Source organism: Diabrotica undecimpunctata, chromosome 4 (assembly GCF_040954645.1).
Source record: "Diabrotica undecimpunctata isolate CICGRU chromosome 4, icDiaUnde3, whole genome shotgun sequence".
In the NCBI taxonomy this organism is placed as follows: domain Eukaryota; kingdom Metazoa; phylum Arthropoda; class Insecta; order Coleoptera; family Chrysomelidae; genus Diabrotica; species Diabrotica undecimpunctata.
This window is the reverse complement of record NC_092806.1, coordinates 62,973,231-62,997,387: the sequence shown is the minus strand read 5'-3', so window position 1 is coordinate 62,997,387 and position 24,157 is coordinate 62,973,231. Positions and strand designations below refer to the sequence as shown.

Here is a 24,157-nt window from a genome sequence, read left to right as displayed (position 1 = left end):
CTCACTCGTGTCAAACTCGTACTTTCTCGTACCAGATTTTACTCGCAACCAATCGGATCTCTCCTTTGCGATGCCTTGGATTTGAAATAGAACCTTAAAGGTGCTGGGTCTTCAAATTTTTGTGGGAACTTATTTAAAATTAAAACGCAATTGAGGCGAGGTCAAATTCGACAATTACGCCAATAATATTTGTTTCCAGATGATTCGACAAAAACATTTAGAAGTAAACAGCTTCAGGTCGCTGTCACGCATCAGCCAGGGGCGTATCAAATAAAGTTTTTATATTTTTAATATTCGATTTTTAAAAACATATATGCTGCACATCTAAGGCGTGCTATCTTAGTGAATTTTAAATCAGGTTTCCCGAAACTTCTATACAACTCAAGAATTCTAATAAGTATCAACCTATTATTCCAGATGGGATAATGGGACAACAGGCCAAAATCTATTCGAGTTAGACATGGAGAAGAGCTGCCAGAGACACAAGTGAATGGAGAATTGTTTTGTAGAAGGTTTTAATTCACTCAAAAAGCTGTGATGCCACTTATGATGATGATGATGACTTAGAATTCTCTCTGTAAAAACGGATCAATTTCAAAATTTCCTAAAATGTCACTGGGAACATTTGAACGTTTTTGAGGTAGTTGAGTTGGATCTATAAGACAAATTTAGTAGTATTTAGTATCCCGAGGTTAGTAGGATTATGGCTATGATTCTAGAAGGATTATGACGTCCGCGTACTGAAAATGAAGGCTCATTTATAAAAAAAAAAGTTTATTTTAAATAAGTTATTACTCTAATAAGGTTGTCTTATTTCAAACAGGTTTCACAAAGGTTTCACAAAACAGAATGGTGTTTAAATTAAATTAAAACAGATGGGCAATTAAATTAAATTTAATTGGCCATCTCAGACAAAAATTTCCTGAGGGTACAAATACTTAAAACATAGGAAATATGTAATTCTTTAGCCAACATTTTAGTTGGTTATCGAGTTATCAATGTTTATAGTAGCACAAATATTTTACTTCGGTTTTTGTTTTTCCAGAGGTATATTATTCCTCAGAGAAAACTTAGAACGGATCTACATATTCTGAAGCAGAATTACCTTGGTAATATCACTTAATGATTTGAAAAACATATTAAGATAGAACGTCTGAGGTGGATAGGGCATGTAATGCGGATGGAACAAAATGACCCAGCTAGAAAAATGCTCCTTGATAGACCCATAGGTCAGAGAAGAAGAGGAAGATTCGGAACAAGGTTCCTTAATAACATCGATGAAAACATGAGAAATAAGGGAATACGTGCTTGGCGGAGGAAGGCGATGGATAGGGACGGCTGTAGAGAAATTCTTGAGGAGGCTAGGACCCACGCAGGGTTGTAAAGCCAGAATGATGATTATGATGTACATACTGAAATATAACAAACAAAAATTACAAAAAACTACAGGGATATAGCATTACAAGACACAAGGTATAAAGTTCTAGCTATACCGATCAGAAATAGAATTAATGCCAACATTGAAGAAAACTTGGGTGAATATCAAGCAAATAGATCAGTAATAGACCAAATTTTTAAATTTTTACCCTATATATATATATATATATATATATATATATATATATATATATATATATATATATATATATATATATATATATATATATATATATATATAACTAAGGTACACTCGAAGAGTGGTGGGTTTTTCGGTCAAAGTGGAGAAATAAAAGACAAAGAAGGTGGCTACTTCATCTATTTATTGAAGACGTTTCGCTTTCTGCTCAGAAAGCATCATCAGTTCATCTAAAAAGAACAATATGAAACCAAACATCCATAGAGAAGTTACAACAAAAGTGTGTTACCTTACAAAGACATGTAGCAGTCAATGATGTTAAAAAAATATGAAAAAACTTACGAAACTGGACATTCAGAGTTAACGTTGTATAAAATAATTAATTGAAACTAGGTATAGTTTGCAATTTAACAAAATTAGCACAGCAAAAGAACATGTGATAAAAATACATGTATTAAAAAGTTATTATAAAAACTTAAGTAAAAAACATTAAGGTTTATTTTTAAAGTGTAAAGAACTAAAAAGATCATACGAATGCACTTCCAACAAATTTATTTAATAAATTAGATTTTAATTTTAACTTTAGGTAACATTATAAGTTATTTAGAATAATAGTAATAAGATAAAATGAAGTTACCAGTCTTTTGCTTACTGAGACTCGCCGATAAATGAATTTACAAGTTTAACACCCACGAAAACACGTGAAAATAGATGGCCTTGAGGTCAGAGTGACATAAACAGCCAGGCAACCTACCAACTTCTATATATAAGGCGGTATATTCAAAATTTGTGATAAATTTGGTTGACAGCTTGTCGTTAAAAAACCAAACAATGAGAGCAAAAGGTGGTTAAAATCACCACTCACCCCAACAGTGATTGATCTGTCAACAAAGAACAAAGCATGCGAAGTCAATCCAAAATATCATATATTATAATATTATGAAGTCACTAGTTAGCCAGCTAACAGGTGAAGATTAATACAACTTCCACAGTCCAAAGGTTCAAACATTTAGGACCGCAATGAGAAAGATTCTATGAATCAATTTCAGTTTAATTTTATCAAACAAGTTTATCAAAAAGAACAATTACTTAATTATGTAAAAGTGATATTGACAAATATTAATAAAATATAAGTTGATAAAACTAAGTTAAGGAAGGAATAATTTATTTTATTTTATTTTTATTTAAATTTATTATATGAAAATGTAATAACAAAACCCCAATGTGGGACAAAATTTAAGTAAACAACATATCAAGCCTAATTCTGTAAAATTAATGCATGATAAATTTGACTCAAATTACTAATGTCGGTTCTCTTATTAAGGGTATTAGGATGTTTTAATATTGAACACATTTCTAAAAACTGTCTTTTTACGAGATTGCGTTCAGTGCCAAGAATTTTAACTTCATTAAAGTTTACTTCGTGCTTAGTGTTGATAGCATGTTGGGCAAGAGCACAAGTATGCTTAGATAAATTAATATCACTGCGGTGAGTCGTGAGACGCCCTCTCAGTGATCTCCCTGTCTGACCGATGTAACATGAGTCACACTCAGCACAAGGTATATGATATATTACATTAACTTGTTCCAGAAGGGACAGAGGTGTTTTAGTTTTAGAAAACAAATTCCTGACAGTCTTAGCATTCTTAATAGCAATTTTAACCAGTACGTTGTTATGTTTGTACAGTTTAACGAGTTTCTCAGTAACTTGAGGAAAATAAGGTAAAGATGAGTAATGGGTAGTTTGAATGGGTAATTTGTTATTAATTGAATTATTTGATATTGTTCTGAGTTGGTCACCATTGGGTATGTCATTTAAAGAAGAACCATAACTTTGAGTATAAAGGTATTTATTAATAAGGGAGGATGGATAGGAATTCTCAATCAGAATATTTTTAAGTAATTGAAAGGATTCCCTTCGATTAATCGGATGTATCAGTCTATTTAGCCTGCAGCTTAAAGCTTTAATAAGGTTTAATTTATATTTAAAGGGATGACAAGAGTGGTAGTTGAGAAACCTATTAGAGGCCATTGGTTTCCTGTACCAACTTGTAGTAAGGGTGTTATCTCCCATTCTAATGACACGCATGTCTAAGAAGGGAATACTATTTGTGTTGGAGTCCTCAAGTTCAACAGTGCACTGTAAATGAGGATCAAACTCATTGAATAAAGACAAGGTGGCCTGAATCTTGTCTGGAGGATTCCTCCAATCCAGACAAGATTATATATATATATATATATATATATATATATATATATATATATATATACAGTAGTCTCTCTCTATAACGATTCCCTATATTACGATAATTCCTCTATAACGATGAAAATAGTAAACGTTGGTTGGTTCGTCATAAGAACAATGTATTAATTCTTTCTCTATACCGATATCGTTTTCTCTTTATAGCGAAAACTTTTTAGCGTTCAATAGTTGATGACAAATGTGTTATTGTGTTTAAAGTTCAGACTACCTGAGTCACGAGTGGCAAGGTCATTGTCCAGCGGTTGTTTTGTTTTGCGCCAAAGGAATGCGGCCATCCATTCTACTCTTTCTTATCAGGGAATTAAATGACTCACGTTTATTGTTCGGGCGGCGTACCTAACTATTATCACACAGATGTTGTCATCTATTGACGACGTTTCATTTAAAGTTTGAGTTGTATCTTAGTGTGTCAACAGTCAACATGTTTTCGAAAAAGCGTAAAGTGCTCTCGGTGGAGGAGAAGTTATCAATAACTCGAGTAATAGAGAAAGGTGAAAAGCAATCAGATGTCTTTCGTCGGACGGGGCTGTCACAGTCAACTGTGGCTACGATATGGAAGGACAGAAAAAAGTGGCTTAAAGCGGAGATGGAGGGCGGTAGCAGGAAGAAGTTGCGGAAACCTCAGCAGGAAGACTTAGATCGAGCTATGCTTCAGTGGTTCCAGCAGCAGCGTATGAACCCTGTTCCTCTTTCTGGGCCTGTGGTCAGGACAAAAGCTGAGTTTTTTGCAACTGAACTTAAAATTGAGAATTTCAAGGCGTCTGAGGGTTGGCTGAGCAAGTGGAAGCTGCGGCACAAGATCAACTACAGGCACATCAGCAAAGAGGCTCGCGATGTTAACAACAACGTAACGGATGATTGGCTAGAAAACGTGTGGCCTGGACTGAAGGCACGATATGCGTCAAACGACATTTTCAATGCGGATGAGACTGGATTGTTTTTTAAAATGACACCAAACAGAATTTTAAAATTTAAATTGGAAAAGTGCGTTAGTGGAAAGCTCTCTAAGGAACGCATTACAGTTTTAGTGGCCGCTAACATGACAGGTTCGATGAAGCGAAAATTGTTAGTGATAGGGAAGTCGAAAAACCCGCGTTGCTTTAAAAACATAAAAAATCTACCGGTGACCTATAAAGCAAACAAAAGTGCGTGGATGACCTCGGACATTTTTGAAGAAGCGATAAGAAAGTGGGATATCGAGCTTAAAGTGAAAAAATTCTTTTGCTTGTAAACAATTGTCCTGCTCATCCTATATTGCGCGACCTTCAAAACATCGAACTCTGTTTTCTGCCAGCAAACACAACGAGTGTCCTTCAGCCCATGGACCAAAGTGTCATCAAGAGTTTGAAAAGCCATTACAGGAGAAGATTTTTGATGGAATTGGTTGAGAATAATTGAAATCTTAAACTAACCATTCTTGGCACCATCCTAATGATTAGTAAATCCTGGGACGAGGTGACGAGCAATACAATAAAACATTCCTTCAAACACGCAGGATGGCTGGAAGATCAAGGATTGACTGATGATGAAGATGACCTACCATTAGATGTTTGGGCCAGACAGTTTGAACTTACTATCACCTACGGACCGGAAGAGCTAACAGATTTTGAAGAAGTTGATGAAAATGTAGCTACAACACCTGGACTTTCTGACGAGGACATCCTGCAAGCAGTTCGTGTAGAAGAAGAAAAAAACAGTGACTCGGAAGTGGAAGCAGAGCAAGAACCAGCTCCGACCCCTCAGCAGGCATTGGATGCGGCAAAAGTACTGCATCGATTCTTCATCCACCAGGAAGACGATATGAGTGCTGTAGAAGATTCGATGCGTCTTCAGAACAAGGTCAGGTGAGTTCTGCGGAAAGCGAAAAGAAGACAGACCAAGGTGACAAATTTTTTTGGTAATGTAGGCTAAATATATTTTACAGTAGCATATTATTTTTTTTATTGTACAGTACACATGTTTTAGTTGTACAGTCATTTTTTATACTGTATTGCTTTTATTATTCGTTAATAAATCTATGTGGAATATAATGTTAATTCATTTATATTCGTTTTGATAAAGTTTTTAAATTAAAATAATTTATTTAGTACAGTATTATTAATATTGACATGTGAACATCATTGACATGTGAATGTGTATCCAAATATAATAGGTAGGAGTAAATGGAGCTTAACTGATTAATGTCACTCCTTTTGTTCATTGCGTTTGAATTCTGAGCAATGAATGCCATTTCTAAGAAGATTCTTTTTTTGTAATTGGTTTCAGTAGCTAAAACTTTGACTGATTCATAATTCATTATGTGATGTTCTTTATTTACATGTTCTGTAAGGGCAGATCTTTCCGGATATAGTCTGCTGTCGCTTCGATGGCTGATTAAGCGACTACCTAGGCTACGCGTGGTTTGTCCCACATATACCAAATTACAATTGTTGCAAGGAATCTGGTACACAACGTTGGAACAATCTTTGATGTCACTTTTATCTTTGACTTTGGAATATATTGATCTCGCAGTTAATGAAGTTTTAAAGGCTATTTTTAAATTAGTGAAATCTTTAAAAAGTCTTGTCAGTCTGGGTGTTATGCCTTTTATGTATTTGAATGAAGTATATGAGCAATTGGTATTTTGTTATCCACTTGTGACAATAATTTGCACCTCATCATTATGGCGTGCTATGTTCGGGGTCAAACTAAATAAGATCTTGGTGACTAGGTGTTGTGGGTATGAATTGTCGATGAAAAGGTTAGAAAGGATTTTCAGGTTCTTCTGATGGAAAGAAGGATCACTGATTGCTATGATTCTAGCTTTCATTTGTTTAAGCAAATTGATTTTAATTGAATGTCTATGATATGACCAATAGTTAAGGAAGCGTCCAGAACTATGAGGTTTTCTATGCCAGTCGATAATCAGGGAGTTGTTCTGGGTTCTGATGAACCGGGTATCAAGAAAGGGGACTGAGCATAGATCATCCTCATGTTCGATTGTGAACTGTAATAGAGGGTCATAACTATTAAATACATTCAAGATTTCTGTGGATCCATTGCTAGGAATAGTTAGGATTAAGTCATCCACATACTTTTTTACAAAGGGAATATGAAAGGACAATTCTGGAATCACCATATCTAGTAAATGATCCATCACATAACAGGCCAAAATGGGAGAGATGGTACCTCCCATAGGGGTTCCTTGTGTTTGTCTGAACACAGTATTGTTGAATGTGAAATAGGTGTTGTTGAATAAAAAGAGATAAGTTTTTTGAAGTATACTAAGCTGATATTGCAATGAGAACTAATTAAATTCCAATTGTTTTCAATAGCTATTAAAGCTGCATCTAGATGTACATTAGTGAATAATGAAACTACATCCAGACTGACAATCACATAGTTTTCAGGTAACTGATAGTTATTAAAGTTGTTAAAAACATCAAAAGAATTTTTTATGTAATATTCATTAGAAACATAAGCATTGGTTAAGATCTCTGTTAAAAAAGATGCTAGTAAATTAGTGGGAGCACCAATACATGCAACAATGTTTGGTCAATAAGTTTGGTCTTTTACACCATGCAATTTATAGATTATTTAATTATTGCCTCAATCAATGAGTGGTGCGTGATATTGTCACATGTGAGTAGAACATCCACGAAAGACAAATCTCATTAACGTAAGTTTTATAACCTTTTACATTCTAAATAGGTTTCGAGGATGCTTTACTAACAGTAGCACTTTATTTCAGTTTTTCCTGATGATGAAAATAAACATTTTCGAAAGCTTGAAACTTAGTTAAAAGAGTACACTTATTTCACCGCTGCAAATCCCAATAAACCTCAAAGCTCTATATATATATATATATATATATATATATATATATATATATATATATATATATATATATATATGTAAATACTTTTTTCTTTTTGGGTGTGGTAGTCAATAAAAAATAGAGCTTTGCTAAGGCGTACTATTTATTCTGAATCCAAGCTTTCGGTGGTTTTTTGCCACCTTTATCAAGGTCTACAAAGAAAATTACTATGTTGTAACAAACTGAATGGTGCCAAAAAGGCTGTAAAAAACTATAAAAAACTTACCCGAATGTAAGATTCGTGGCATAAACAACAACGTTAAATAACATGATAAAACTGAGGTTGCAACTAAACTTAAAAATGTTACTGTTAAAAAACACTTTAAAAATTACTAAAAACGTTAAAAGTTAAAAACAAAATGAAGGACGACATGTTGAAACAGTCGTCGTTGCAGGCTTGATTTCAGTCACATTTCACGAGCAGAAAGAGAAAGTGAGTGGATAATTATTGTTTAAATAGTTTGGAGAAAATACAAAAAACAACTTTGAAAATAACGTCTAACAGAATACTGTTAGTGAATTTTTAGTACTGCCAACTGTATTACCAACTTGAAATTAAGCGGGAAATTAAAAATGTAAATTATAACATAAGCAATCGAAAGAAAATAGTATTTAGTAAATAGGTTTAGAAAAAACAACTCAAAACAAAACAAAACTGAATTAGTAATTGCAGTTTGATCGTAAATATTCAATTAATAATGATATTTCAAAAAAAGGAAAGAACCAAAGAAAACTCTGAGATGCAAAATAGCTCAGTCAAAAGTCAATATAAAATTGTAAATTTTGCTAAGATTCTGGATCTCAGATCTCTTATTAAGATTGTTATTATCACTCTTGCTGATATGTACCATCTCTAAGAAAGTTCTCTTGAATTTATTTTTCTCTCTGGCTAATATTTTTACATTGTTGAAATCTATCTTATGGTCTAGATCGATAGTATGCTCTGCCAAAGCACAAGTAGGTTTGTTTAATCTACAATCACTCTTATGAGAAATAATACGGCTAGACAGATTCCTTCCAGTTTCACCAATGTACGTGGATGGACATTCAGTACATTAAATGCAATAAACAACATCTGTAGTCTCTAGAGTGGTTAGGGGTTGTTTTATTTTGCTATACAGCTGACGTATGGTTTTGATGTTCTTGTTAGCTATTTTGATATTCTTAAAGTCTTTAAAAATCTTAGTGAGTTCAACGGTTAGTTTCGGAATATATGAAAGGGCATAAAAATACACACTTGTTGGAGCAGAAATATTTTGTGCTGAGGGCACTGATTGTGACATAGTAAGTATGTTGTTTCTATTAACAAAGGGGACATTAAAAATTAATTTATTTATCAGTCTTAGAGGATATGAATTTTCAACAAAAATATTGCGTAAGAGGTTGAGATCATGTTGGAGATAATCCGGATGAGACAACCTTTTGACACGTTCTTTCATCGCTAGGACTAAATTAGTTTTCATCCTCGGGGGGTGGTAGGAGTGGTAGCTTATGAATCTATTGCTACATATGGGTTTTCTATACCATTGTGTTTTCACAACATTATCCTCACATCTATGCAAACTCATGTCAAGGAAAGGCAAAGATCCCTCCCGCTACTCCTCGCATGTGAATTGCAAGTGTGGGTTTTGTTGGTTGAAAACATTTAACGTAGAGTAATAGCCTCCAGTCAACAATTTCCTAACCATGTTTAAAAAACGTACGGAATGCACTGTATATACTAACCCAAGTCGTCAACATACTTGTTGTTGCAGTTATGTATTACGATCAACTTAAAGGTTATGCACGACTCCCCTTGTATAGGTACACAGGCAAGCACATGCGGGAGAAAAAAGATTTGTCATACAGTTACATTATGTCAAATTTTAACGTTGAATATTTTATGGTCCCCTTTGGGTTATAAAACGAATGATCGACTTTTTCTCGCACAGATCCCTGCTATGTAACTTTACAAAGCGAGTTTGCTGGGTATTAAAGAATCGTCTATGGCATCATATAATTTTACGCTAATATTTCACGTTCTGCGACGCATTCCACGTTTGACACATTGTCTTTTTTATTTTTCTGTCATTCTATTTGTTAAATCCTATCTCATTCTTGTCACAGCGTCAAGGAGCAGTAAATGTGTATACTGAACGGGAGGCATATGTCTAACAGTGAACGTTGGAGATTTTTCGAGTTTATCATATCTTCTTCTTTGAGTGCCTCTGCTATCGGAGATTGGATATCATTAGGGCGATTCTAATTTTATTTACTGCTGTTTTGAATAATTCGTTAGTGGTACAGCCAAACCACTCTCTTAAATTTTTTTTACTTTTGTCCTCTCAGCAGGTGGCCAAACTATTCAAGTTTTCTCTTTTTTATATTCAGTATAACTTCTGGATCGTTATTTATTCTGCGTATTACCTCTTCATTTGTAATTTTATCCACCCAACTTATTTTTAGTATACGGCGGTAGCACCACATCTCAAAGCTTTCAAGATTTTTAACATTCTTCTGTTTAAGAGTTAATGCCTTAACAACCGTAAAGCAAAGTACTGAATACATACTAAGTAGTTAACTAAAAGTGGACGTATGCAAAGAGATGTATGACGTAATCGTATGGTATTCGCTAATAATCCTGTCACGTAATATGCCACACACTTCTGTGCGTTAATTCGTTTACGCAACTAAGCCTCTTTTGACATAACATATATATACCTATAGTCCTTTTAGTGTTGATGTATTTGAATTGTACGTCGTAGTATTCTATTAGTTAAATGGTACCATTTGAGGTACTTTACGTCACGATTGGACTAATAGGATCGAAGATACATAACTAAGGCCCTTTTGCCAAGCTACTCTATTTAATTTTTATATCTCATTGTATTATATTAGTTAAATTCTATCATTTAAGGTACGAAACGTCATGATTGGACTAATAGGACCGCAGATACATAACTAAGGCCCTTTTGACAAGCTGATGTATTTTATTTTTCTATCTTATTGTATTCGATTGGTTAAATCCTATCATTTGAGGTACTGTACGTCACGATTGGGCCACTAAAAACAAAGATACGTAACTAAGGCCCTTTTGACGTGATGCTGTATTTGATTTCTATGTCATTGTATTCTATTGGTTAAATGCTATCATTTGAGGTATCGTACGTCACGATTGGACTAATAGGACCGAAGATACATAACTAAGGCCATTTTGACATGCTACTCCATTAAATTTTTATACGTCATTGTATTTTATTTGTCAAATCCTTTCATTTGAGGTACTGCACGTCATGATTGGACTAATAGAACTAAAGATACACAACTAAGGCCCTTTTGACATTGTTCTGCATTTGATTTTTCTATCCCATTGTATTATTTATGTTAAATCCTATCATTAGAGGTACTATACGTCACAATTGGACTAATAGGAACGAAGATACGTAACTACGGCCCTTTGGACATGTTGCTATATTTAATTTTTTTATTTCATTGTTTTTAATTGGTTAAATCCTGTCATTTGAGATACTGTACGTCACGATTGGACTTATAGAAACGAAGATATATAATTAAGGCCTTTTGACATGCTGCTATATTTGATTTTTCTGTCTTATTGTATTTTATTGGTTAAATCCTATCATTTGAGGTGCTGTACGTCGCGACTGGACGAATTGGAGCGAAGATACAATAGGTAGTTGCAATATATCATAACCCGTTACTTTTAACCAAACATGATGCCAGAATGATTTGTAGATGAAAAAAATATATATATATATTCTTAAATTTACTATTTCGTCGTGGGTAATATTATATTCAACAACGATGCCAAATTTCTGATGCTAAAATGATTGATAATGAAAGTGGGATATACATTTTCATGTATATAATGGCAGCGAGTAAACGGTAAAACCCTGAACTAAATATATATAATATTTTCACTGTACCATCATTTTAGACTCAAACATTTTCTGGAATAAACTTATATAACTCAGTAAGGGATAAAAAGAGAAAGCGGATATTTTAAAATACCAACACGGTATCAAGACTCTAATCAATGAGATGGTTAAAATTCTTGTAACAAGTACGGGAAAACAGTTATTAAGGTCTTGTAAAGTAGCGTCGATATACAGATGCTACTTTGCAAGACGATGCTAAATCGATGGTACAAGCATAATGTATCGATGCGAAAATGATAGTAGGATGTATATATATATATAGAGCTTTGAGCTTATATATATATATATATATATATATATATATATATATATATATATATATATATATATATATATACAAACAACAGTTTATTAGGGCTGCAGTCAGAAGGTTTGACCGGGATGTGTTTTTGACTTTTCTGGTCTAGCTAGACAATTCCGGTCTAGCTTTCGGAATTGTTTTATTCCTTCTTCAAGACACAGTAATTAGAAGAATGTGAAATATTTACAATATATCACAAATTGTCAGTGCAACTTACTAGTCGTTGAGATTATTTATATAAAGCCATGACACTCAACATTAATAACACACATATAAAATATAACATATAAAATAATGAACAAAATACATTTTAAAATTTAGTTATGATAGTAAAAATTTTGTTTGTGGCATCTTTTAATGGTGTGTTTTAACTGATCCATAGAGAACAGAAAGAAAAAACAAAAATAGTATGATTAAAAAGTAATTAGGTGTTCTTCATGTTATATTAATGGAAGTAGTATATTAAACCTGTCTTGATGGTATGCAACATGTTTTGTATGCAGGTGTATTATAGTGTGTATATGTAAAAGTAAATCTTTATTTTATTTTTGATGTTTTATCAGTAAATAACAATAAATGTTGCTCAGTTTATCTATGTCAGACTTTTTATTTACATGATTCTCCGATATACACGATATACACACATCATCCCGTAATTTTCACAGTAGAGTAATCTCACATCGCCGCGACATAAAAACCAAAAAAATAAACGCATGTGCGCTCACAGAACATGCATTAACGTTAAAACATGAATTTAATTTCGAGGATTCCTTTATTTTGGCAAAGGAAAAAAAAACATTCAAAACGTGTTTTCTTGGAAATGTGTTTCATAAAATCCAATACGTCTTGTATAAATAAAACACACCATTAAAAGATGTCACAAACAAAATTTTTACTATCATAACTAAATTTTAAAATGTATTTTGTTCATTATTTTATGTTATATTTTATATGTGTATTATTAATGTTGAGTGTCATAGCTTTATATAAATAATCTCAACGACTAGTAAGTTGCACTGACAATTTGTGATATATTGTAAATATTTACACATTCTTCTAATTACAGTGTCTTGAAGAAGGAATAAAACAATTCTGAAAGCTAGACCAAAAGTCAAAAGAGTGTTTCTGTAACATCCCGGCCAAACCTTCTGACTGCAGCCCTAATAAACTGTGTTGTTTGTTTATATCGACAATCAATAATATCCAGTATTTCTTTATATATATATATATATATATATATATATATATATATATATATATATATATATATATATATATATATATTCAAAAAATGGTTTAATATATAGGTTGTTCCTTTTAAAAAACACAGCTTATATTACTACTAAGTTATTGAAAACATAGAACTAAAGTATTGTTCTGAAGCTATTTTCTTGTGGCATTTTAAATTAATTACTATTTAAATGGGAATAAGCCATAATTAAAGGTTAAAATACGTTTATTGACGTTTCAATTTCCACTTCGGAAATCGTTCTCAAAATACAAACATTGTTTGTATGGTGGAAATTGAAACGTCAATAAACGTATTTTAACCTTTAATTGTGGCTTATTCCCATTTAAATAGTAATTAGGACTAAAGTAATTGGGTACTTAGAACATATGACATAATTTTGGCACCGTTACGTAAAATGGTTTTGAAGATCATCTAACCTTTGTTAATAAAAGCTTCTGACAAGGCCAAAGCTAAACTTGCATTAGTTTGTCGAACGTGCAATGGTATGTTCGAATTAGTTCCACTATAGTAATCACCCTCCACGACAGTTAGAGAACACTGAAAATAGAACAAGAATTAGAATAAATTAAGCATTAACCAAACGATACTTATAGTGTTAAATTTGAGTTAAATAACGTTACTTATTATTTTTCATTTCGTACATTTTTCTCTACACTTCGTTCTTCAAAAACTTTTAATGCGTTCGAAGGTTGCTTTACTGTAAATGCTGAACACCCTGCCTTCATAATTCCTGCTTTATTCCAAGCAATTGATTCCAAAGTATTACCTAATAAGGCCATATGGTCGAAATCCAAAGGAGTTATCCCCACCACTGACGTTTTTCTGAAAATGAAAATTTGTGATGTCAAAGTTTAATATACATTACGAATAAAAGAAAACAAGTTTCTAAAAAATTTAGTAAATTATCGGTTCTTTTCTTACATATTCAAAACCAGTAAAACTTCATATTCAAGATTCGTATGGTCTGAGGTAAATCAGTTGGACCAGATGATATTTCTGAAGAAAGATGGACAGCTTTAGGAGAGACAGGAACAAGTTGGCTGACATATGAGAAACTGATTTCATGTGAAAGTACGATTACATCAGGGCTCAATGCTTCATCCGTATTTACTCTCATTGGTGTTGGATCAGGATCAGATACAACAGAAGATTCTTAACGTATGCTAATGATTTAGTTTTAGTAAGAAATACTATTAGGGATTTAGAAAAAAACCTGGAACAGTTAAGATAACTTTGAATGGTGAAACGATTGTGAACAGTAATAGTTTTAAGTACCTTGATTCGGTATTACAAGTTAATCGGAAAATAGAAGGAGATGAATACGACCAGTTATGAAGTATAGAACTAAATGTTGGAGAGTTAAAAATAAAGAGGAGCAACAAATGCATGCGTGGAAGTGAGAATGCTTAGATTGGAGAATGGGGTGACAAAAAAGGATAATATGGCAAACAGTATATTAGGGGAAGTCTAGATGTGGCACTAATTGATACCAAAATAATGGAGCATACGTTAGGATGGTTAAGGCATGTTCAACGTCGAAATATGAATCACCCAATAGGAACAATTACCGAGTTGCAAGTCCCTGGAAGGAGTAGAAGAGGAAAACCAAACAAGACTTGAGGGGCCTTAGGCAGAATATTTCTGTGAAGGTGATTGATATTGGTATGACCCAATGTATACTGTCAGTTCTGGAGAGGTATAATTAGGGAAGCAGACCCGGCATAGGTATTAAGGCAAAGAGAATCATGATGATGAAGTATAACCAGTATTTCGTGTATTGTGAAAATAGTCCTAGTCTATAAAGAATATGACGGATACTTGGAAAACCATAAAATCCTCTGAATTATTATCGTCTTAACAAGTATCGTGAAAGATATTGTTTTGAGAACTATATGAACTGGTATCGCATTGTAAAGGGTTTTTAATATATTGTAGTAATACAGTGTCCTTTGCGGATGAATTAGGTACATTTTTTACAAAGATTTTTTTTGTAGTATTGTCCCCAGATGGTGCGGGTTCACAGAATCATCATTATCATCAAGACACCATATTAACAAAATATACAGGGTGTTTCAAAAAAAGGTAACCCCGTCTCTAGGGTAGGTAAAAAACTGAAAAATAATTGGGGTTTGCTTAGTAAAAAATTTTTGAACGCCACCCGTCTTCAAGATACAGGGCCTTGAAGAAAAAAAAATTTTACGCATTTTTTACGATTTTGCCGAAACTACTGGCAACATTGTAATTAAATTTTATACGAATATGTTTTGGAAGCTGATACATCCCATGAATTTGTTTTTATATCTGATTCTTATAGAGGGCGCTAGTTACACGGATCGTACTAAGTATTAGTCAATATAACTTCTTTAAGAGTATAATTATTAATCAAAATTTCAAGTAAACTTAAACATCATTCAATTTTACACGAAAAAGGTACTCTTGGTAAAACTCGATACTATGTACCGTTTTCGGAATATTTTGATTTGAAAATTATGAAGTAATAATTGATGCTGGTAGTAATGATAAAGTTCTAATAGGTATACCTCTATTTTCTCCAAGTGTGCCATCGAAATCTGACATTTATTGATTGTTATGACGATAAATCAACAATAATTAGAGTTTTGAAACCTTGTTATTTGTAAAATCAAATCAAAATGTACTGAAATGTTGAATACACTCACATGTTATTAACCTTAGGCGAATGTTTAGGATGTTCTAGTGCAGCTGTGACACGTTATGCAAAAGAGTTTCCTAGAAGAAACATACCAAGTAAAAAAACATTTAGAGCCGTTGAACGACGTTGTCGAGAAACTGGGAATGTGAGACCAAATAAAATAAATTCTGGTAGACCAAGAACAACAAGAACAATTAATAAAGAAAATAATATTTTAAATTTACTTGATCAAGATCCAACCGTTAGCGTAAGGAATATAGCAAGACAAACAAATACTTCTTCTTCAAGTACTTGGCGGATACTGAAAGAACAGTAATTACATCCTTATCATTACAGACAAGTCCAAGAGCTCTTGCCAGATGATCTACCGGTTAGAGTGGATTTTTGTGAAACATTTCAACAAAGAACAATCCAAATTTTTTAAAATGCATTCTTTTTACGGACGAGGCCACCTTTACGCGACAAGGTATGTTTAACTCCCATAATGCACACTACTGGTGTGATGAGAATCCACGAGTCAAAAGGGTATCACATTACCAACACTCATTTAAAGTTAATGTTTGGGCAGCAACTTTAGGTAACAAATTAATAGGTTATCATATTCTACCTGGAAATTTAAATGGTGATATGTATCTTGATTTTTTAAACAATTCCTTATTCGAGATATTAGAAGATTTAACGCTAAACGAGCGAAGATCTTTATTTTTTATGCACGATGGAGCTCCACCACACTTTGATAGAAGGTGTCGTAATTGGTTGAGTAATCATTTTCCGAATCGATGGATTGGTAGAGGTGCAGAAGCTCCGATTCATTGGCCTCCTCGGTCATGCGATTTTAACCCTTTGGACTACGCAGTTTGGTCGTATATTAAGGAAAAAGTCTATGCTACAGAGGTAAATTCACGCCAAGAATTGGAAGAAAGAATTCAACGTCAATTTAATGACATCATAGCTGATCCCCTACCGTTTAGAAGGTTGATGGAATGGGAAACTGGGAGAGAAACTGGGAAATAACTGGGATAACAATGTGGTTGTTTCATTGAGACGTAAGCTGTAAAGACAACCCACCATATCTTGTAGGGAGACCTGTATACAATGTAATAGAGTAGTATGTAGTAGAGAACCTGAAACACTCAACCATATTTGGCATGACTGCGAGGCACTAAATCGCAGGCGGTAAACATTTTTCGGAGACTACCAAGTGACTAAAAACATATGGTACCCATGCACGAGACCCGTACAAGCCGGTACAGAGTACCAGGATTTTGGAATGAGTAGCCCGAATAAAAGCTGTACAATAAGCCAATTGGCTGCAGTACGACCAGTTTATAACAGATATATGAAAAGCGATAAGTGTAAAAAACGCAGATTACGCAATCATATTAGCCAGCACGAGATGAATTAAGACAAGAAGAGAGTTAGAGTGAGTGAGTGAACGAAGGAGGAACAACTCCCTGAAGTGGGACCCATTACACTAAAACTAGAAGTAAATTTATTTTAATCCCTTATGCCCTTTTAAGCGTTGTACAACTTTTTACTGCTTTATTTATCTGGAAGAGATAGAAAAGAGACTTCGAGAAAAGATTGTTCATACTATTTTTTATTTAATATTTTAATTATTTTCAGTTTTCATATGGCAAGAAAACATTTTAAAGTCTATGAAGTTGCTAACACAACACAAGGTTAATTTTTCTAGTTTTTTGGCCTAACTTTTGTCCATCTTTTTGGGTGAAGAATTCCACAGCACATGATCGACCGTGCAATAATAACTGCAGCTGCTATTTAGAATCCAATGGCTACCTGAAGATACAAACATGAAAGAATCTAGATTCAGCTACATCAGCAACTAATTGCTATATTCTGCAATCCTGTCTAACTACTTGAAGACAACATCAAAATCCATAAGTATCATTTAAAAATCTTTTTATGTAAAGCTTTAGGCAAGATTTGTTTTGTTTGCTTTTAATTTAATATTAAAATTTCAATTTTTATTTTTTTTTTATTTTATTTTTTTATTTATCTATAATAAATATGATTAGTTAATATCTTAGTTTATTAGTTCCAGCCAAACTTATTTTTCATATTTACTTCCAACATAAGACGTTCTCACACCTTAGATGCTGAGCTAAAAGAGGCTCAACAATTGGCTCCCAAAGAAAGTTGTGAGTTTTATTGTTCGACATTGGCTCCCAATTTTGGGAGGTAGTTATATTGTTGCCCATTGGCATCCACTGTTTCTAATGGATCGTTCAATGGTTACAACACGATGACTAGAAACGAATTGATGAAGAGTAATGAATCGATGTAAAGACTGCTATTTCGTGAAGCTACCCGTGCCGCCGTCTCGTGGCGCTTCGTTCGTGGAGCTTCTTTCGTGACGCTTGCCTCAGCATTTTATTATAGAGAAAAAGTAATACAACGCCAGTACAGAAGCTTCAAAAATCTCAGGACCAAGTCAAGTAAAAATATTTCCGACAAACTTGACTCTATCCACTTCATCTCAACTTTACAAGGATACGTCTATTTTTAGAAAATGCAGTATACTTCAAAAATCTCTAAATGATGGATAAAAGCTATAATATCAAAAAGACTGAAATGATCTACAGTCTTACTTTTATACATTTTAACCCTACGTTAGGCGCGTGGTCTACGACTGTAGACCACATCTGTTTGAACGACGATTGTCTTGAGTTGGGATATACTATGAGGCTGTGCCGTTCAGTAGCTATTAATGACACCGTAATCTATAAGTTCATTATGTCCGTTGCAGCGAGCTAGTGAAGTGCTAATTTTTAAACACGTGTAAACACGATTGGTCTACAAATGTAGACCACGCGCCTAACAGTGTGAAATTATTTTTCGAGTACCTACGTAGTGTTTTTATATAATAAACTTGTCATAAATTAGGTACGTGTTGTTTTTTCTTGCATTGTAATTCTCAGAAATGTATTCATATTTGTCAAATATTCAATTTTGTGTTTTTGCACAAATGTATGCATTATTTTGATACATAATTTTATAGTATTTTTCTTCTTTGTTTCAGAGAAACATGTCTGACTCTAAGAAAAGGCGTACACAGAGTAGTACAGACCCAGCTGTATGGTTAAGATAGTTTGAAGAGGAATCAAGTGGAGACGAGAGCCCAGTAGATGAAAATGAGGAAGATGAAGAAGAAGAAAATGAAAATATAGCAGAAAGAGACTGACTCAGAACTAGAACTCACATCAGATGAAGATGAATCACAAAGCGACGATAAACAAATTGGTGATGGCAATTTTACAAAGGTAAGGATATGACGACAAAGTGGAGAAAGGATTGTGGTAATGTACAAGTGCGAACGCGTTCTCATAATCTTCTAACATACTTACCCGGACCAAAATGTGTTGCCCTCAATGCAATGCTTGCAATTGACTGTCTTAAACTTTTTTTGTCTGACGCAATCACTCGAATAATAGTTTGTTCAACGAATATGTATATTCAGAACATAAAAGAGCGATTTTGTAGGGAACGCGATGCTAGATTAACTGATGAAACGGAGATAAGAGCTTTGATAGGAATTTTGTTTTTAATAGGAATACTGAGAAGTTCAAGAAAAACGCTCGCAAAGTATGGAATAATTCCAAAGGCAATGGAGTCGAATCATGTTACCTCGCTATGAGCGAAAAACGGTTTAGATTTCTACTCCGTTGTTTAAGATTTGATGATATTAATACACGAACAGAAAGAAGGGAATTAGACAAATTAGAAATGTTTTCGAAATTTTCTTGGCTAATTTTCAAAATAATTTCATCCATAGTGCGTATCTGACTGTTGACGAGCAATTATTGGCTTTTAGAGGACGCTGCTCATTCAAGCAATATATACCCAATAAACCAGCGAAGATGTTTGCGCTGATTGATGCAAAAACCTTTTACACTTTCAATCTCGAAACATATGTCGGAACTCAACCTGATGGCCTGTATAAGGTTAGCAATACTGCTGAAGATATTGTACTACGATTGGTGCAGCCAATAGAGGGAACTCATCGTAATATTACAGACGATAATTGGTTCACCAGTATTCCATTGACCAGAAAATTGCTACATCAAAAAAAATTAACTTATCTCGGTACAATGCGCAAGAATAAGCGTGAGATCCCCGCTGAGTTCTTGCCTAATAAAAAAAGAGAAGAGAAAACCTCTATCTTTGGTTTTCAGGAGGATATGACGTTGGTGTCTTAGGCCCAAAAGAAACAAGTCTGTTATTTTGGTATCTTCAATGCACCACGATAATGCCATTGATCCAAAAACAGGGGATTCCAAAAAACCTGATATCGTAACCCGATATAACAAAACTAAAATTGGTGTAGATTGTGTCGATCAGTTATGTGTAAACTACAATGTTGCAAGAAACACGTGTCGTTGGCCAATGGTAATATTTTTCGACCTTTTGAATATATCGGGTATAAACGCTCTTTGCGTATATAAAGGAAATCATCCCTTTGAAACCAAAGTCAAGAGAAGTGAGTTTATTGAGCAATTTGCTTGGGAATTGATCAAGCCTTAGATAGAGGCGAGGTCAACTAACACCTACGTGCCAGTAGAACTAAGAAGACGCGCGCGTGCTCTTCTTGGAATTGAAGCCCCGAATGCTCCACCGGCAAAACCAGAAAATTACGTAGGACGTTGTCATATTTGTCCTCGAGCCTACAACAAATCTACAAGAAAAGCTTGTGTAAAATGCAACCATTACGCATGCAAATAACACATGGCAGATATGTGCACTAGCTGTTTGACCGACTAAATATATACTTATTTTGTGCTCACTTTCATGACTTTCAAATGATTTTTTTTGTCAATTTTGTAATATTAGGTAAGCTTAGTATGTATTAGTATCAGAAAATTACATTTGATTTAATTTAAGCGCACTAAGAATTTTATGTTGTTGTTCAAAACTTATCCCAGAATAATAAAGGTAGAAAAACATGCTTTCCGTTTTTTTTTAAATAACTACACACAGATATGTACACTACACTGCATGTATATTAATTAAAATGAATTTTATGTTAAAATATATGTATAAAAAAATCTAATTTTAATATCGTTTTAAAAATTTATCACATCAGATGTCAATTAATTATAAAAGAAAATGGTCTACATATTATGTAGACCACGCGCCCAAGGCCGCTACAAAATACCACGCGCCTAACGTAGGGTTAATTGTCTTCCGATAATATGTTCACCAATTTTGTTTTTTTTTGTATTTGCCATTGGCTTCAGATGTTTCCAATAAATAGATTGATTAATGTAATTGGTCTCATAACTCTATAGCCTTTTCATTGTATTGAGATGACCTCGTCTTCTTATATTTTTATAGGTTCGATCCGTGCCTATAATGAAAAAAGTGTGTTTCTACACACCGAAAATAGTTTTCTCAAGCTATTTTCTTGTGGTAATATATTGTTAATTCTCTCCCAGAGTACAAGTAAATTCAATTGTTTGAAAACATGTAACTAAAGATAACGATATTTATATAAATAAGTAGGCAAACTTCCAAAAGCTTAAACTATTAATTAAATCAATAATAATCGCATACCAAGTTTTATGCATTGACAGTTTCATTGTTATTTAAAAGATTTATGTTGACATTGTTAAATATAACATTATCCCGTGTGTACGTAATCCATCTAAAGTTATGTGCATGTCATGATATACATAGTCCTTAATAAATATATGTAATCTTAAAATATTTAATATTTATTGAAGAGAAGCTTTTATTCTGGCGTTGTATTACTTTTTTTCTCTACCATAGAATAGCTCTTTTTCTATCATAGAATAGCAGTTCTTGACATCGATTCACTACCCTTGATCAGGGCCCTGATTCTAATTGAGATTTCGACTCAAAACATGTCGAAATTAATATGGCGACGTCGAAATGCGACTTTGCGAACCTTGTGGATTTCAGCTGAACTAACCAAACGACGTCACTAATTTTCGATTTATCGAAATTAATTGCAACTTCAAGAAAGTGGTTGAAATTTCATTTCGAGTCGAAATTAATCTGACATGACTGGCTGGACTGGGAGAACGGAGAAGTGAATTTAGGTTCAGTTTATGTAGGCGGTATTGTGTTTTGATCCTTGCAAGGAAAACTGAGGCAAAAAGTATTAATATGGCTGTGTTTTACGGACATTTGCTAGTTTTGGAGGAATTAGAGAGGATAGATATCCGACGCTCACAACGGAGGATAAGAAGAATGTTACGGGATACTCAAAATTCTTTTTCACTAAGTGATGCTCAATTTAGGCAGCAATTCCGGCTTAATAAACAAGCTGCAAATTATTTAATAAGGGTATTAAAACCATATTTGGAAGAAGGTGTTTATGCCTCTAGGATACCCAAAATGTTTAGAGTTAGTATTACTAAGCTGCAGTAAATTTTAAAATATATTAGAATATAACCACTAAGTCAAATCTTAGCGGTTATAACTTAAGGATCTCCCACATCGCCTTTTTTTTGCCATCTTTTCTTTCAATTCCAAATATAATTGAGAATGGCCACTATTTATGATTTAACAACTCAAACAAGAAAAAAAAGACGTTCACGTAACGTAAACAAAAGAAACATTCAACAAGCGTAGTCTGCGTAGTGCAGCGTGCAGCCAATAAACAACAGGGCCAACCCAAATTTTCAGCAGTGTCAAAATGATAAAGTAAATATCCCCAGTTTTAACTACAATCAAAATGAATGAGAATCGCTAGCGATTGCGACTGTCATGGCGTAGTCGCTTTTAAATTTCGACATCGAAATGAAATAGAATCAGGACCCAGTTCGTTTCTAGTCATCATGTATTTACACTAAGCAGGTTTACATTAAAAACTACATGAAAAATATCTAACAAAATATAGCCATTAAATGATAAGTCAAAATTTTAAAGAATACTTATGTCACTAAAATATTCGATTCGTAACGATTCTCAAAATTTAATAAAAGTCATAAATATCATCGGATTAATAACAACATTGAATCATCTGTTTAAATTTTTATAATAATTATAGTTAATTAAATTTACTATCAAATGATATTTATTTAAATTTTATTATTAATATTTGGTCTGAATTAGACAGGTTTTTCATACGTATGCTTTGTTAATATGTTAACAGTTGGCGTTAGGAGCAAACATAATAATTTATTGAATTTGTTTAAATGATAAAAAATAAATACATAATAAAATTACTTTATTTAATTTTAGATATATTATTTAAATTTTAAAACTATAGAAAGCATGGTACGAAGCTTCGCGTTAGTCTACAGTACCGCCTACTGTCTCACTTTGTTTTGCATCTGACAGTCATTATCTGTACAAAAATTTTGAATTTTTTTTATTGTTAAATTGCATGTTTACAATCTACTCTATACACAGAGTAATAAGTAAATAGTCTGTAAGTAAATTAACGTGAGTTAGGTAACGTCCAGTGACGGTTCTCTAAGTATTATTGCGGCAGTTCTTCTGGTCATACTCTTTTCAATCTTCTTGCGGCAAGTGGTTGGGTGAATAAATTATTTATCAGTTCGTTGTTGTGATCAGTGGTGCGATTTTTATATTTTATTGAGTGACTCTTTATTATGTCCTTAAGTAATGGGATGTCCAGATCATTGTGAAGTGTTTGGTTAGATACATACCATGGAGCTTTACTTATCATACGGAGTATTTCGGATTGGATTGTTTGAAGTATCTTCGTATAAGTATAAAAGTAGATAAGAAGGTATCATTGCTGGTTGGAACGTCTGTTGTAAATATCAGATACAGAAATGGGCCCAAAACGCTACTTTGAGATACGCCAGATTGTATGATGTGGTAATTTGAGTAGCTGTCTTCAATTTTGACTTAAAAGTAACGGTCAGCTAGATAGGATTTTAGTATAAAGTATAGTTGGTCTGTTGGGTGTAATTTCAGTTTGTAGAGGAGAACTTTATGAAAAGAAGCTCCACTCTCCGCTCCATAGAAACACTCCAGCGCAAAACTTTTTCTATTCGAGAGTTGTTTTAATTATATTTACTATTCTGTGGCATTGTTGGATGGTTGAGTGTTCACGTCTAAATCCGAATTGGTGTTGTGGTATAATTTCGTTTATGGGAACAACTTGCTCGATTTTATGTAATAGTGGCCTTTCTAATAATTTCGACATTATTGGGAGTAGGCTTACAGGGCGATATGAATTTGTTTGCGTTGCGGGCTTACCAGGTTTCGGAATCATAGTAACTTGAGCAAATTTCCATTGTATTGGAAAGTATCGAAGACATAGTATGCTGTTATATATTATT

At 33.4% G+C, this 24,157-nt stretch overlaps 1 protein-coding gene across 2 annotated transcripts in view; it reads right to left on the bottom strand.

Annotated features, from left to right (window-relative positions):
• The window catches only part of LOC140439588 (folylpolyglutamate synthase, mitochondrial-like), a 53,957-nt gene that overhangs the window by 19,442 nt on the left and 10,358 nt on the right, over nucleotides 1-24,157 (bottom strand). For both annotated transcript variants that reach the window (XM_072529599.1, XM_072529598.1), the window contains exons 5-6: nucleotides 13,825-14,005; nucleotides 13,600-13,720 (exon numbers count right to left, since the gene is read on the bottom strand). In XM_072529599.1, the coding sequence (XP_072385700.1) occupies nucleotides 13,600-13,720; nucleotides 13,825-14,005 (302 nt within the window). The remainder of the gene's footprint in view (nucleotides 1-13,599; nucleotides 13,721-13,824; nucleotides 14,006-24,157) is intronic.